Source organism: Meyerozyma guilliermondii, genomic scaffold (genome assembly GCF_000149425.1).
Source record: "Meyerozyma guilliermondii ATCC 6260 scaffold_1 genomic scaffold, whole genome shotgun sequence".
Taxonomy (NCBI): Eukaryota; Fungi; Ascomycota; class Pichiomycetes; order Serinales; family Debaryomycetaceae; genus Meyerozyma; species Meyerozyma guilliermondii.
In genome coordinates, this window is record NW_001809800.1 from 1,227,341 (window position 1) to 1,243,087 (window position 15,747).

The following is a 15,747-nucleotide window of genomic DNA, read 5'->3' on the forward strand; positions in this document are numbered from 1 at the left end:
CGCATATTGATCTCAATGATCATGTTCCTTGAGTTTTTTGGTAGCATCGAGCATTATACTGCATTGTTTGGCAATCTCTCCCAACTTGCTAATCACCTTTTCATTTCCTTTCCCGAATCCGTAAATCGAGTAACTCAAACCCACATCTTTGCAAAAATCAATCACAAACGGTTGGACAGCTCTGAAATTATGCCTTGGTAAACGAGGGAACAAGTGGTGAATAGCCTGGAATTGCAAGCCTCCGTGGAAGAAATCGAACCACTCCGGGCAATCGACGTCCATAGTGGTGCGAATCTGCCTTTGAGGAAACGACTCGCTGGGTCCCAAATCTGCAGTCGACATTGCAAAATGAGACAATGTGATTTGTACATGAACCATCATGGTTGCAATATGGCTGATCATTACGTAGGAGAATCTGTCCCAACCGTTGGGTATTGACTTCCAAACCAACAAGTAAAAGAACCAGTAGAAAAAGAACGAGAGACCTGCAAGTTCATAGTACCGGAACCATGCGGCCTTACCATGACGAGGACCTAATCCTAAAAGCAAATGAGTCCATGAAAGCCTGTACAAGTTGAACCTTCCAAAAGCAAGGATGGGGTAGTATAAGTAGTCCTGAATGAGTATCATTTTCTTTGCGAATGCATCGAAATAAAGGTACTTTTCGTAGTAGGTGGAGTATACACTGCCGAGTAGTCTGGCACTGACAGCGAAAAATGGTAAATGTTGGATATCAGGATCATGCACAGGATCATTAGTGATCAAATGATGCACATTATGGTTGCGCTTCCACCAGCCTAAACTCAAGCCACCAAACCATGATGCGAGTGTCATACCAAAGGTAGAATCTACTTGATAGTTGTGGGTTATAGATATATGCCCAGCATCGTGGACAATAAAGGTGGTTTGCTGCCATGCGAATCCCATTAATATTGCACTTGTCTTGAGCCATCCAATTTTGAAAAACGAAAGCGAGTAAAGTACCAAACTGCTGATCTTGACCAATTCTCTGACATAGTTCCAGTAGTTACACTGGTAGAACCCATTACGAATTACTCGTTGGTGAAGTTCGTGGTATTTTTCGCGAAGGTGCTGTTGAGTCTTGTAGTCCAAAGCTGGAACATCAGCAAGATCTTGTTGAGTGAGCTCATTATCAAAATTGTCAATGATTTGCTGCGGATCAACAATAACCTTGCTGTTTCTTACTGGGAATATTTCATCTTTGTTTTCTGAAGATAATGCGTGAATATCTTGTGGCACTTTAGGTATAACTCTGCCAGCAGGAAACCCTAATCCTTTTTCTTTGGATGTCATATCGAGATTCAAACTGGAACTAGAGCTCGATGTTGAAATGAGTTCCATTTCTGAGCCACTTGTGTCTGATTCGTCGAGCTTGGCTTCTAACAGTTTGTGGTCAGTTGTAATTGCGTTACTTGAATAGAGTGCACCAGCAATTGGGGGTTGTAAGTTCTCCCATGGGTAGTCGATCGTACCGATTTTCCACTTGGTAAACGTTTTAGCTGTATCCTCACTATGATAGGCATCCATTTCGTCACTGGCGTCTCTGCCAATCATATGGTGAACGGCTTTTTCTCCTCCAGGATGCCGTGGAAGCCATTTTGTCAAGTTGAGCACATTACCTTTGTATATAACTATAGCACGCCCATCTCTAATCAAGCCTTTGATATGGGCTGGGGATAGGACATCTGTATTTGTGCCCATTATCGAACGATCTCCTGATGCGAGTTCAAGTTTTGACAATAGGCGCTCGAGGCTATGCAGTACATGTGATATACCGGGGCTCAGCATCATAACCCACTTTAGATCTGGTACGAGCTACAATCACCATCTTGTTCGTTATTATTTGTCATTTTTGGCTATTTGCTATAACTGAAACATTTTTACTGAATATAGCATACCGTAAAACAGCCGACTATTCTCCCAACTTGACCTTGTCAATTTTCCACAGTGGGTCAAGAATTTTGTCCTTTTCCTCAAACAATACCTTGTATGACGTCTTGATTGTACCGTCACTAACTCCAGCCTTGTCGGCGATTCTGGCAGGTGAAACATCAACGTTGAAAATGAGAGAAGCCATGTAAATCACCGTGGCCGCTACCGTAATAGGAGACCTACCAGACAAAATCTGCTCGTCTTTGCACCGGCGTGCTATGTACTCGGCTGCATTTGATATTTGTGTGCTTAAACCCAAATGTGAGCAGAACCGTCTGATCAAATCTTCGGCAGATGTCGAACTGACTGGCTGTTGGGTCATATGCATGACATCGGGGTTGTTGGAGTGCTTTTCTTGGAGAAGCTGAATCATGGTCTTGAAAACTCTGCCTAACTCCTTTTTGGGTACGTTCGTCAATGCGGCAATCTCCAAGAAAGAACGACCGACGTTTGCCTTACGACATCCAAGACAGATCGACGCTGCCATTATTGATTCTTGTGATTTACCCCTTAAACGTTTTTCGTCATGTACAAGTTTGTAGATTTCTTTGGAAGCATCTTGCACTACTCTTGGAAGCTGGTATCCCTCACACATGTGCGATATTTTTGAGTATGCTGCGACTAAAGAGGAATCTTTTCTGTCTATTGCAGACTTCAGCTGAGCTCTACTCAAGTCTCTTCCTGCTCTTCCATCATTTGGGACGTAGGAGATCATTGTAGATAAGTCCTCGCTATCCAACAACGGGTTACTGGCATCTCCCACACGATTAGGATCTTCTCCATTTCTGTCATCGTTACTAAAAGTTCTCCATTCAGACCTAGTGTCGACCACTCTGTCACTTAATACAAGTCCACAGGTGCCACACACTATGTCGCCTTCGCTAAACCGTTCAATCAAGTCGGGAGGGTAGGTTTTACATTCCGGACACGAAAGGGTGACGTTCAAGTTGGGCCCAGTAAAGGGTTCTTGTGGAGCCGAAGAGGCTGCAACATTCATCATTCCTCGAGAGTAAGCTGAGACCGTTCTGAAGAGGTAAGAAAAATCCACAAGATGTACTCGAATAAACGAAACACCGGGTTGCAAGAAGGTGATTATTAATTTTGATTTTCTGTCAGTTGAACCTTCCGATTTATATGCAGAATTATGAGATTAGTCTATACGCAGGCAGCAGCACTATTCTATACTCTACCTTGTAGCTACAATGGTCACGATAAGCCTTTAATATTTAAAATCCTCACTTAGTTCTCCTCAACGTGCTAAAGTGCCGACTGAGCTTTTTGCTACTGGGACTGCGTCCCAATTGCGCACTACTGGTCAGACTGCTTCGTGGGAAAGCATGCCGGTCTTCAGTTTCAAATAATGGACCAGAAGCTGGTGGTGTTGCTGGGCCATCTTTGTCTTCTGTATCTTCCGTGTCAAAGGAAAGCTCGTTCACGTTACGGTGAATCAAGTACCGCAATGCATTATACCAGATATTATGTCTCTTTCTCGTAGGACATGTAATTTTGATAGACCTGTCTTGAGAACGGACGATAATACTCTTGTGGTATAACCCGGTAGGTAATGGATTGTTATCCTCAACACTTTCGACACCAACTATAGCAGCAGCCCTGGTTTTCACATCGGCTGGGTTGCCTAAAACAGGGTTAGAGGTGGACCAGTAAAGTGTCAACGTATATGGGTGAACCCAGAAGTACCTCTCATGCCTGGTCTCTGAAATTGCACTCAAGCCTCCCAAACGACGGTAGTACTTGAAAAGGTACTCACCTATAACAACCTGGGTAATAGCTGGAATCATGCTGGTGTCGGTAAGTGACACATTGGTGGCCATCGAAAAGATGTCTGCGGTTTGCAATGATGCATTGATACTCCGGGGCATCGATTGTAAAGATAAGTTGGACCGCATGGAGTGTGAGGTGGAAAGCGCTGGTGAATACCGACGTTGTTTGTCGGAAAACCTACTTGTTGCTGGAGGAGTGAAGACATCGGGAGATGGATGTGCAACGGTAGATAATTCGTCAATAGCACCCATGGTAGGTGGAGGTGTCGAAACGTCAGGTGTACGCATGTATCCTCTCTCTATAGCATGTTTTTCAAAGACTTCATCGCCAACATTGTTCATGTTGTCCGCCTTATTGCTGGTCAACTTTTTGAAGTAAGTTGTTGGAATGACAGTCACATTTTCCACGTCTGGTTCTTGTTCTACACTCAATGAAATGTAGGAACTTCTGGGGACGAGCAAAAAGCCACGTTGCTTTGCTATTCTCTTTAAGTCCTCTTCGTCCAAAGTTTCTTCAATTGTGTCCAATGACAGCGAAGAGCCTCTTCTTGTAATCGGTGCCATAGAGCGTGGAGTCTCTGATTTGACGGCTTCATTAGCTTTCACCAAAGTATATCCAAGGGCTTCGGCACTAAGTTGTAGTTCTTCTTCGCTCAAAACAAACGATGTTTCTGCGTCAGCGAAGGTCTCCGTACTATCTTGAGACTTCGACGCATATGAACCAGCAGATTTACTCTCGAGCCATGAACTCAAGTGTTCAATATCTGCTGGTGTAGGGTCGTCTTCATGAACAACGATATATCCGTTTTCTTTTGCTGTCTTCATTATCCTTTCAACATCCACTTCTTTTGCTTCCTCTGCTGTAATCACGGAATAACCTCGTTTCTCTAAAATATCTTTCAACTCGTCTGAGTTGTCAACAAGTTTGGAAAGGTGTTCAAGGTCGCTCGATCTACTCAATAAAGTCTCATACTCAGACCCAGCCAAGGCAACAAATCCTGCTTCTTTTGCCTTCTCTTCAATAGTTCGGTTGGCAGCTTCTTCCAAGTTTCGTAAATTCTCTTCCGAAACGATCGTATGGCCCGAGGCACTGCTCTTTTCTTTTAAGTATGAAAGTGATGGTGTGTCGATCTTTGCTTGCATCGCTTCCACATCGTCTCGCGTGATTATCACACAGCCTAACTCAGCTGCCTTGGCATCTAAAACAGTTCTGCCTGGGTTATTGAGAGCATCCTTAAGTGACTCAAGCTCTTCTTCGGGAATGGTGACGTACCCGTGGCCCAGTGCGCTTTGGGAGAGGAAGTCGATACTAGGGTTCTCAATCTGATCTCTAAGATTGAAAAGTAGATGGCTTTCAATTACCGACATGCCATGTACTGCAGCCTTATCCTTGATATAGTTAATGCTTGGATCATCAATAAGGTTTCTCAAAGCTTGCAATTGGTCGGTAGGTACAACTGCCAAATCCCTCTTCGACGCCATTTCTTCAATTTCAGAATGAGTAGGGTTTGATGCACGTTCTTTCAATGATCCCAATTCAGCAGTAGGAATCATTGCAAGACCTAGCAAAGAGCCCTTTTCTTGTAAGAAGGAATGGTGTGGTTCTCGTTCAATACTGCGAAGCTCGTCGAGCTCTTTGCTTGGTACAAGAGCCAACCCTTTGGCTGTTGCTTTAGCTTCCAAAGGTTCATTGCATACAGCTAAGAGAGTGTCGTAGTCATGTTCTGGCACTGTAATAAGACCGTTCATGCTTGCGTTTCTCTTAATCTCTTCGATGGTAGGTTTGTTGGCTTTGACAAGGAGATCGTCATATTCAGCACCGTTCAACAAAATCTTGTTGGCCCTCTCTGCCTTGATTTCCACCGATTCGTTGGCCCTCGACTTCAATTCGTCTAATGCTTCTTGTTCAATTGCAACATATCCGTGACTTGAAGCATTGTTGATTATCAAGTCAAGAGAAGGATTTTCGATTTCCTGCTCAAGCGACTTTTTGGAAGCAACAAGCTCATCAAATTCCTCGGCTGGCACGATCACCTTGCCTTGTTTAGCCGCCTGCACGTCCAAACCTTCTTCTGCAATTTGCTTAAGGTGCAGCAACTCAGTTGTCGTAATGATGGAGAGACCATTCTTGGAAGCATGCTCAGTCAACTTCGCAACAGATGGCTCGAGTAATTCCTTGTGAGAGTCCTCGTCAAGTACCACCTTTTTGCATCTTTCAGCTTTCTCCTCGAGTGTCTCACTTTCTGCACTTCGCAAGTGTTCAAGTTCTTTGTTGTCCACTAAAGTGTAGCCTAATGGAGTGGCCTTGGCACTGAGGTGGTCCAAATCAGGCGACTCCGCTTTAGCCACCATCTGCTCATAATCCAACGAGTCTACAACTCGCTTTCCATCTCTTGCAGCTTTAGTTTCTGTACTCTCATCAGCGCGCGAACGAAGAGTATCTAGTTCCTTTCTTGGTAGCATACTGAATCCCAAAGCGGAAACATAAGGGCCAATAAAATCCATCGAGGGCCGCTCTCCACGCGCCTTCAACTCATTGAATTCTTCGGCAGAAAGGAGACGCATGTTTTTCTCTTTAGCATGCTGCTCTAAGGTTTTCTCTGCCTTCTCGCGTAAGGAAGAATAATCAGTATGCGGCAAGACGATTGCTCCTAATTTCTCAGCCTTTGACTCTATTGGCTCGTCCGCAGCAGCTTTTAAGGACAAGAGTTCACTAACCCCAATCATATTCATGCTGTGGGTTTCCGCGTGCTTCTTTAATTCGTCGATTGACGGTTGCTTCAATCTCTTCCGCATATCCTCCAATTCCGTGACACTCATTAGCTCAAAATTCAATTCAGATGCCTTTTCCTTCAAATAGGTAATCTCAGGGTGCTCTAAAGAGTTCGTGAGCTCAGAGTACTGCTTCTCTGGAATCAAGAGACAGCCCCCCTTCTTCGCCCTACTCTCCAATGGTTCCTTTGCAATCGAGCGAATGTCATTTAACAGGTCAATTGGGATAATTGAATGACCGTGCTTTTCGGCCATCAGTGATACGACCTCAAGGCTGGGCTCGTTCGCTGTTTTCAAGAGTTGGTCATATTCCGCAGAATCTAACAAGGTTTTGTTTAAGGACGCTGCCCGGTGCTCGAGTGGTTCTTTTTTCGCTTCTACCAACTCACTGTATTCCACGGAATCAATGATCACCTTACCACTTGCATCAGCTTTCTCGCTAAGATAAGAAAGGGGAGGATCTTCATGGTTCTTGACAAGCTCAGACCATTCTTTGGCCTGCACTAGTTCATACCCCATATTTGCTGCGTGTTTCTTAAGTTCTTCACTAGTAGGATCACTCACTTTTCTCTTTAAAGACTCGTACTCCTCGTTACCAATCGCGATCAAGCCAAGCTCCGAGCTGAGTTGATCGATCGACCTTCCTGCCTTTTCACGAAGCTCATCGCATTCCTTCTTGTCGATAAGACAAAGATTGTAGGACTCTGCTTTGTCTGCCAAATACAGCTCAGATGGATTTTCAATTGACTTCGTCAAGTCTTTTGCCTCGCTTTGAAGCTGTGCTAGCTTAATAGCATTAGCCTCAGTTCTTTCTCTCTCGATTGTAAGGGATTCTTCGCTTGAAAGTAAGAGTGACTTATAGTTTGCAATGTCGTCGTTGAGTCCCTCTATTGTCTCCTTCTGCTCTGTCAATTTCGCTGCAGACATTGAATTGTCTTCCTTGAGTTTGGTTAACATGTCAGGCTGTATCAATTGTAATCCTGCTTCACTCGTCCTTTCCTCTAACAGCTTATTTGCTTTCTTATTAAGCTCATCGTGTTCTTGAAGCGTAATTGCCATGTAGCCCAAACTATCCAATTTCTCTACCAACAAAGATAAGGTTGGCCTTTCCACCTCGTCTCTAAGCTTGGCGTACGTTCCCAGAGAAAGAACAGTCATATTGGATTCCTTAGCAAGCTCTTCGATAGATTTGTTCGCCCTAGCTGCCAACTTCTCGTGATCATTCTTGGAGATAAGTAAATGGTTGTGAGATTCGGCTCCTGATTTGATATGCTCGATACCTGGATTCTTAGCCAAGGTTTCTAGAGCCAGGAACTCATCGCTAGTCATAACTTTGAGATCCATCAATCTGCCATTCTCTCTAATAAACTCTTCAGATGGGGTGTCAAGACTCTTCACCATTTCGTCGTACTTTGTTTGGTCAACCAATTTGAAATCATTCTTCTCCGCCTGAGCAGTCAAGAATGAAGAAGATGGGTTCGATGAAGTCAACTTGAGCGTTCTGTATTCATCAGAATCAACCAACACGCAGTCAAATTTCTTAGCTCTGCTTTCTAAGGTCAGTCTCGAGGGGTTTGCTAGCGACTCGTATGCGGTTCCCTCTATAACCTTACAGCCTAGAACCTCAGCTTTCTTAGTTAACTCTTCTGTTGTTGGGCTCTCTGCTTTCCTCTTGAGTTGTTGATAATCATCATTGTTAATCACGCTGCAGCCTTGCTTTTCTCCCATACTCTGCAACTGAGTTATCGATGGTTCTGTTGCTTTTTGAACGAGCTCCTCGTGCAAAGTGAGAGGTACGACAGTGGAATTAATATGTTTTGCGGCATCCATTAATTGTTCTTGAGTTGGGTTCCGTACTTTTTCAACTAATTTGTCGTACTCCTCAACTGGAAGCGTCTCCAATCCCAATCGTCTGGCGTCTTTTACAACCTTATCAAGGTTTGGTGAGCGCAACTGCTCCTTCAATCCTTGTAATTCACTGTCATCAACAGCTACCAAGTTCAATTTGGCACATGCATCCTCCAACTGCTTTCTTGATGGAGAATTGAGTTTTTCTTGAAGTCTCTCCAATTCCGTCCGTTCAATCAATGTATGGCCAGTTTTTTCCGCAGCAGCAGACAACTGCGTAACATCAGGATTGTGCACCCTTTCAAGAAGCTTCTGATACGCCGACTTCTCCACCGTTGCGTAATCATACTTCTTCAAGTGCTCTTTAAGCTGATCGAGAGAAGGCGATCTGAGAGATTTCAATTCGTCCAACGGCAATGACGCATGATCCATCGATTTCAATTTTTCATCGATATGGTCCTTAGGTGGATCATTCGCTAAAGCGTTCAATTGCTTGTACGTTTCAGAATCCACATGAACATACCCTCGAGCCTTCGAAAGTTTCAGCAAATGCTCAATATCGGGATTATGGGCCAATCTCTTGAGTTCTGTCAAATCGGTGGTAGGAAGGAGCTCCAACCCAAGTTTGTTTGCTTTGGTCCTCAAGAACTCCTCGGTAGGTTTTTCATTGGTCAGTTTCAAAGCTTCGAGATCCTTTGTGCTTATTCCCAGATAATGGTAGGTCGTTAACGAAGTAAGCACTCTTTCCAATGGTGGGTGATAAGCAAGATTTTCAAGCTCTTTGAGTTGCGATTTATCAACGAGTACTTTATCGAAGTGGTCTGCGTGCAATTTGATAGTTTCAAGTTCGGGCGATTCAACTGATTTCCTGAGCTTCGAGTATTCGGACTCGGCCAAAATGACCAGTTGATGCAATTTGGCATAATCCCTGACCTCTTGAATTGTAGGACTCGTCACCTTTCGAGTAAGTGTCTCGTGGTCCTTATTTGGGACTAAAACGTGGCCCATTCCATCCGCCAACTCTGACACAAAGTCGATCTTTCCAATTGAATCCAGCAACTTTGTGAGCGATGCAAGCTTTTCCCTCTCAACGAGCTCGTAGCCTAACTTAGTGGCATGATTTTCCAAGTGTTTTACATCTGGCGTTTCTGCATTCCGCTTCGTGATAGAAAACTTTTCAGTATCGATTACAGAAAAGCCCTTTTCTTGAGCCTTTTCTCGAAGAAAATTAATTGATGGAGTCTTTTGAATTGCACTGAGCTCGTCAAAAATGGTAGTCGAAATAATGACATGGTCCAAAGCGGCAGCCTTCGCTTCCAAACTCTGTAACGTTGGGTTGCTGATTTCCTCTTTCATGTCCTTCAACTCGTCAATCTCCACCATTTCATAGCCTAGCTTTCTCGATGCCTCAAGAACAAAGGTTTGCGAAGGGTTCAGTAGCTTTTCATTCAACTTTTCGATCTGAGAATCCAAGTCAGAAATATCCTCAGTCAACTTGTCATTGAGAGCTCTTAATTCGCTATTAGAGTTCTGTAAATGATCTACCTCCTCAGACTTTGCGCGTAGATTTTCCGACTTTGAACTTAATTCCAAAAGAACAGTCTGTAGTTTGGAAGAGTCCTCGCTTAACTTCGCAAATTCCTCAATAGTAATGACAGTTTGTCCTAATTCGCTTGTCACACGTTTGATAGCTTCAATGGAAGGACTAGCGGCTGCATCTTTCAAATCTTTGATATCTTTGGTTGCAAGAGATTCATGTTCAAACTTTTGCAACTTCTCTTGGAGATGATTCAAAGTGGGGTCATTTGCCAACATGCTAATACGCTCTAGCTCCTTTGTATCCAAAAGTGATAAGCCGAGTGCAGTGCACTTTTCCTCCAAATGAGATCTAGGTGGCTCATTGGCAAGCTTCTCAAGAGACTTCAACTCATCTACAGGTACAACCTGAAGATTCTGTTGATTCGCTTTCTCCTTAATATGCTTTATGCTTGGGTTATTGGCAAGGTTTTCGATTTCTTGGTACGCCTTAGCCTCCACCAATTTATGGCCACTTACAGCTGCCTTATCGCGAAGATAGCTGACAGATGGTTTGTCAAGTTTCCCATTCAAGTTGGTGTGCTCCTGAAGACTCATCACCACAAGGCCCTTCTGCTTAGCGAATTGTTCAATCTCTGTAGCTGCTGGATCATTGGCCTTCTTAAACAATTTTGAATACTCTTGTTTCAGCAAGTTGACCAAACCATGTTTGTCGGCGTGATATTTTATATGACTCAAACTTGGGCTGTTTGCATCTGAAAGTAACTTTTCATGATCTTGCTTCAGAACCAAAACGTGGTCTAATGAAGAAGCCTTCGTCAGCAACGCATCTACTGTAGGAAAATTGAGCTCTGATTTCATCGTTTCGTAATCCTTCAATGTAAGCAATTTATGGTCGTTCTTGTTCGCATGACTCTCAAGGAAAGAGATTGATGGGTTTGCTTGTATGTTTTTGAGCTCATCAAGCGCTGTCTTATCAATAGTCTCCAAATTGAGTTCGGCTGCTCTTTGACGCAAGAAAGGTTCGGTTGGGTTCATAAATAACTCATGATCTTTTATGGGAAGAATTGCGAAACCAATTTTATGCGCAGCTTCCTGGATCATCTCCTTGCTTGGGTGAATCAACTTTGAGTAGTCCTCCATTTTTATTATTTTGAAGTTGAGTTTCTGGGCGTATTTTCTGACTTCTTCCTCCGTCGGCTTGGTGGTTTTCTGTGTGAGCGTCGCAACGGTCGATTTGAGGCTCTTGTAGTCAGCTTCGGGTATGAGGGTGTGATTCAATTTTGCAGCACATGATTCGAGGTGTGATAATTCCGGATTTTGCAACCTTGCAAGATCCTCATACAATTTGTTGTTGGCATCTTCGGATACCATCACGTATTTGTGTGATGCGGCTTTAGCTTCCAAATATTCTAAAGATGGCTCCATAAAAGATTGTTGATCTTTCATTAGCTTCTCGTGTTCAACTTCGGGGATCGTCACCAACCCTCTCAGACGGAGCTTTTTGCGCATTTCGGTTTCATCGATTAATTCGTTGTACTCTTCACGGGTCAAAGTCTTAAGTCCTCTTGTGTCGGCTTCTTCTATTAATGCTTTCTGTGAAACCGATCGTATGTCTGATGAACAGAGATCATCGTACCGTTCTTTATCTAAGAGAACCAAACCTTTGGAATCAGCGTAATTTTTCATCTCAGATTCTCTTTGAAGTGAAGATGTCTCAGTCACATCCGATTCGGAATCGGAGTCCAACTGAGGTACGTTCTCAGTGAAATTGGAAGATGCGGGTCTCTCCAGCTTCGTGGATTTTGAGGGTGAAGTCTCGTTGATTCCCGCCATGAACTCATCCCATTCATTGGGTTCAGCAGAATCTTCATCCACAACGATAAGCTTAGATTTTCTATTTGATGGTGTGATCGACTCAAAAGGATGTTCTGAGCTGTTATTAGTCGTGAGTTTGGCTGAGGGTGAAGCTTGCTTCAAAGATTTCGATTCTTCCAATTGCTTCAAGAAGGACGAGCGAAGCTTTGAAATAACCTTATGAGCATAATTGAGGTTAGCACTCAACGATTCTGCCCGGAGATTTGCGTCAACATCTTCTCTGAAAGATACAGTAGGAAGACTGAATGAATTGTCTAGAATGCTTTCGAGGCTCACATCAACATTATCTTCAGGTAATGATACTGGAATCGTTTCCTTTGTCACCTCCTGTGACGAGGGTTCGAAACTCTTCAATTTTTTGTGTAGCTCGTCATTCTCATCGTTTAAAACATGGATCCTATTGTTGAGCTCTTTTCTTTCAGACTTAAATGCCAGTTTGAGGTTCAGCAATTCCTGAGTAGCCTGGAAATTCTTTACTTTCAATTCGTCATACTCCTTTTGAATTGTTTCGAGTTTTTCACTTTCGTCCTGACTCTCTTGGGTCAATTTAGCATTGGACTTGGTAAGGGTATTATTCTGTTCTTGTAGGGTAGTAACAGCAGATTCTAGCTCCCAATTCTTATCTTTTAATGCCAGCTCTTTGGAGGACAGCGACTCGTACGACGCCTTCAATCTTAACATTTGGTTCTTGACATCCTGAAGTTCTTCTGCAGCCGCCTTGGCTCTCGACTTATACTTGCGACTTTCTGCCGTGAGTCTACGGCACTCGGCCAACAAGTTTTCACTGAGTCCAACCACAAAGTTCATGTCGTTTCCTTTGGTGTCGGGACCCAAAGTTGGCGTAGCAGTTGCTATTGACGTCGATCTAGAATTGGAAGTTTTGGCAGCATTGGGATCAGTTCTTAATATGTTTTCCTGGCTCTTCAAAGGCTCCTTCTTCGGCGCGTCAGGTTTGCGGAATAACCTCAGTTGGATATCCGACAACTGACCCCGAATGTCTTCTTTGGGGTTCCTTGACATGGTAGTTCAGATTCAATTAACGACTTTTTCTCCGTATGGAAAATTAGCTAATCTGAGAGTATATGAGTTATAAGCTCCAAGTTATGGAAGCCTAAGATGAAGCAAAGTGTAGCAGTCTAAATGCAAATATTGGTTAAAGTTATATGTACGTTTATGATCTCATTTACATAAACAAACGTGTATGGCACAAAAAAAGTGAGGTGGTGATTCGCTTGCTTAAGCTGCGTCTTTTTCTGCGGCTTGCGCCGCAGCTTTCGCAGCCGCTTTCTGCTTCCTCTTCCCAATTGTCTTTTGGAACCAGGTTATCCAGAATGGAAGCGTCAAATATTGAAACACTACCCAACCGACAAGAATTCCAAAATTGTATCCCAACTTTCCTTTCCAGGTATTGAACAAAATCACCTTGGATATTTCTGAAGATGCATGGATGGGCATTGCGTAACCATATTTGAACACGCCAGGAAGGAGTTCGAAGGGAGCAAATGTTGGAGAGATGTTGACAAGCACCCACAAAATAAGCCAGTATCCCACCAATGGCGGATAAACGACTATAAGGATCATGGCCATGATTTCATTTGCAAGTCCAACGGCTGCAAATGTAAGGAAGCACACCATCCAGTATACCAAGAAACCAGCATGACCAAAAGCAACTCTAAAGTCAATTTGCATTGCCAACGACACGAAACTAAAGAACAAGGACAACACAAAATATGAAAGAGTCGACGATAAAATCCGGTATCCAAGATAATGTCGGCGCTTGAGATTGAACGACAGTTCCACCACGAGATGGACATCACTGAAAAAACCCACCTGGAAGAATGTCAAGATGATCATATAGATTAGACCCACTTGGTTAGGTGCCACTAACACAGGGTTGGTGTATTCAATAATGTCATAGTAGGCAAACGTGAGAGGGGTGGTTGCGAGTCTTACCGAGTTTCTATTAGAAAGAACGTCGGATGAATTGTCCATATTTTCGATTAATGCCAGGGTCACGTTCGGTTGAGCCGCTAACCATAACTTCTCTATGGCATTTATACTGGGATGCACATACTGGGCCATGTTTAAAAAGTCACGACCTGTCTCATAAATCAGGACAATGGTATTATTGGTGGCATTATACGATGCATCTCCCTGTTGTATCGCTTGGTAAAGGTTATATGAAGCATTGGGTTTGATGTAGATAGACGACCAATACTTCTGATGATGGATAATTCGCTCAATCTCTTGTTCTACCGAATTGTTGTTATGTTTTAAACCCAGTTCTCGAATATCGTTATAGGTGCGAATATCCCATGTACCATAATGTTTGGCTGTGGTGGTGTTGAGAAGCGACCTCATTTCGTTTCCAATGACAGGCTCGACCCCATTTATCGTCTCCGAGTCACCCATAACCACCAACATATGGAAGTTTTTGATCTTATCGTTCCTCTTGTACAGGGCACCCCAGTAAATGGAGAATATACCAAGGGTCAAGACTCCCATCATGACATAGATCAACACAAACTTGATTCCTAAACGAGACCTTTGCGCCCTCAACGACTGGTTAAAAAACGAATACCTCGATTGCACCTTCTCCAATATCGATTGGCGTCTGGAAAGGTTCCGAGAAGCTTGGTCATCGCTATCGTCATACTGCTGAGATTCCCCGCCTGTGAAAGCCACTGGTTCTACAGGACGCTCGCCTGTGCTGTCCGTCAGTTGACCTGACGATATCGACTGCTTTCCCTGTTCCATTGCCTCAAGAATATGGACTTGAAGGGCTCAAGTATTTATTATATACGCTTTCGAAAAATAAACGCTTGTGCATAATTCTGCATAGGGCGTGCGGCCCGGCATAACCGGATTGTGTCAAAATTGCACTTAGTAATACATCAAAGGTGGCACAATGAAATTTTTAAAAGCCAAATAATAGGTTATAAGCCTCGTGGCTACCGTATGTTCGATAATTAGTGACATTGACCCACTGTAAACTCTTGGTGTTCTTGTCCATTTACTCTTATCTTTTCGCACCTCTATTTTCCAATGCCTTCGCGCGGCTGAGCTTCGGTGGACTAGCGGAAGACATTTATCATCAATGTTGTGAATTAGTCAGCGGAAATGCAGTGGTAAGGACGCAAAATCATCTAGATAAGACTGAGCGCACTCTTCGTTGACAAGTGATGTCATCCAAATACCCCCTTCTGCGTCATCGAAAACAACCTTGCATTTCGGCTATGAAGCTCTTCGGCCGAAACATCGGTTGGCCGAAACGTCGGTTTCTCAGCCGTTGCATTTTCTTCGGCGGTTAAGTCCCGTGTGTATTAGTGCTATATTTGGCACTTAGATACACAGTTTGAATGCAGGCAGATGGCTAACGGGACGAGAGGCACTTAAAGAACGCAAAATAGCGCAAAGCGCGAATCACTGATTTCTTGTTATCAACCACGGACAAAACAGAAATTGTTCGTCTTGCAAGTAGACTATGCGATTGCAAAAGTAGATAAAGTAGCTTAGAGTCGGTTCCAGAATATTCTGCTGAGTGTTTTCATTTTGCATTTTTTAGGTATTCACAACTTTTTAATGCTTAGGTTGCACCTCGTAAGTCGTGAAGGTCAATGCACCAAAATATCAATTATTAGTTTGGCTTGAGTTCGAGAAGTACGCAACGATGAAATAATGATATGTTTTACAGCTGTGTACTAGTACACCGTACTTGACTTACAAATCCAGAATAAATCCTCGCTGTCAAGTAAACCTTGGGCAGTACACCAGTACTCACAAACGTCCAACTTGATCAATTTCAAGACTTCTCTCTTCAAAAATAGCTTTGGTGAAGTAGACTACAATTTGCCTTCTTTATTCTTTGATAATAAGGAAACGTGCTGTGCAAAGCCTCAGCGGCAGCATTCCGTATGGCCTGTATCCAACCCGCGAACAGATCGTTGATATTTTTCCTGTACACTGGCTAGGCGACAAG

At 43.4% G+C, this 15,747-nt stretch overlaps 4 protein-coding genes across 4 annotated transcripts; all 4 read right to left on the bottom strand. All coding sequences in view use genetic code 12, as the record gives it.

Moving 5' to 3' along the window:
• Positions 1-12: 12 nt before the first annotated feature.
• On the bottom strand, positions 13-1,812 carry SLD1 (Sld1p; the record flags this gene model as incomplete). The annotated part of the gene is made up of 1 exon (XM_001487267.1): positions 13-1,812. One exon carries the CDS (start codon positions 1,810-1,812, stop codon positions 13-15), a length of 1,800 nt encoding a protein of 599 aa, XP_001487317.2.
• Positions 1,813-1,933: 121 nt separating this feature from the next.
• SUA71 (transcription factor TFIIB) lies at positions 1,934-2,953 on the bottom strand (the record flags this gene model as incomplete). Its single annotated transcript, XM_001487268.1, has 1 exon — positions 1,934-2,953. The coding sequence occupies one exon, from the start codon at positions 2,951-2,953 to the stop codon at positions 1,934-1,936; it is 1,020 nt and encodes a 339-aa protein (XP_001487318.2).
• A 235-nt stretch (positions 2,954-3,188) lies between these two features.
• On the bottom strand, positions 3,189-12,788 carry PGUG_00696 (uncharacterized protein; the record flags this gene model as incomplete). Its single annotated transcript, XM_001487269.1, has 1 exon — positions 3,189-12,788. One exon carries the CDS (start codon positions 12,786-12,788, stop codon positions 3,189-3,191), a length of 9,600 nt encoding a protein of 3,199 aa, XP_001487319.2.
• A 216-nt stretch (positions 12,789-13,004) lies between these two features.
• PGUG_00697 (SNG1 family protein) lies at positions 13,005-14,525 on the bottom strand (the record flags this gene model as incomplete). Its single annotated transcript, XM_001487270.1, has 1 exon — positions 13,005-14,525. The coding sequence occupies one exon, from the start codon at positions 14,523-14,525 to the stop codon at positions 13,005-13,007; it is 1,521 nt and encodes a 506-aa protein (XP_001487320.2).
• Positions 14,526-15,747: the final 1,222 nt, after the last annotated feature.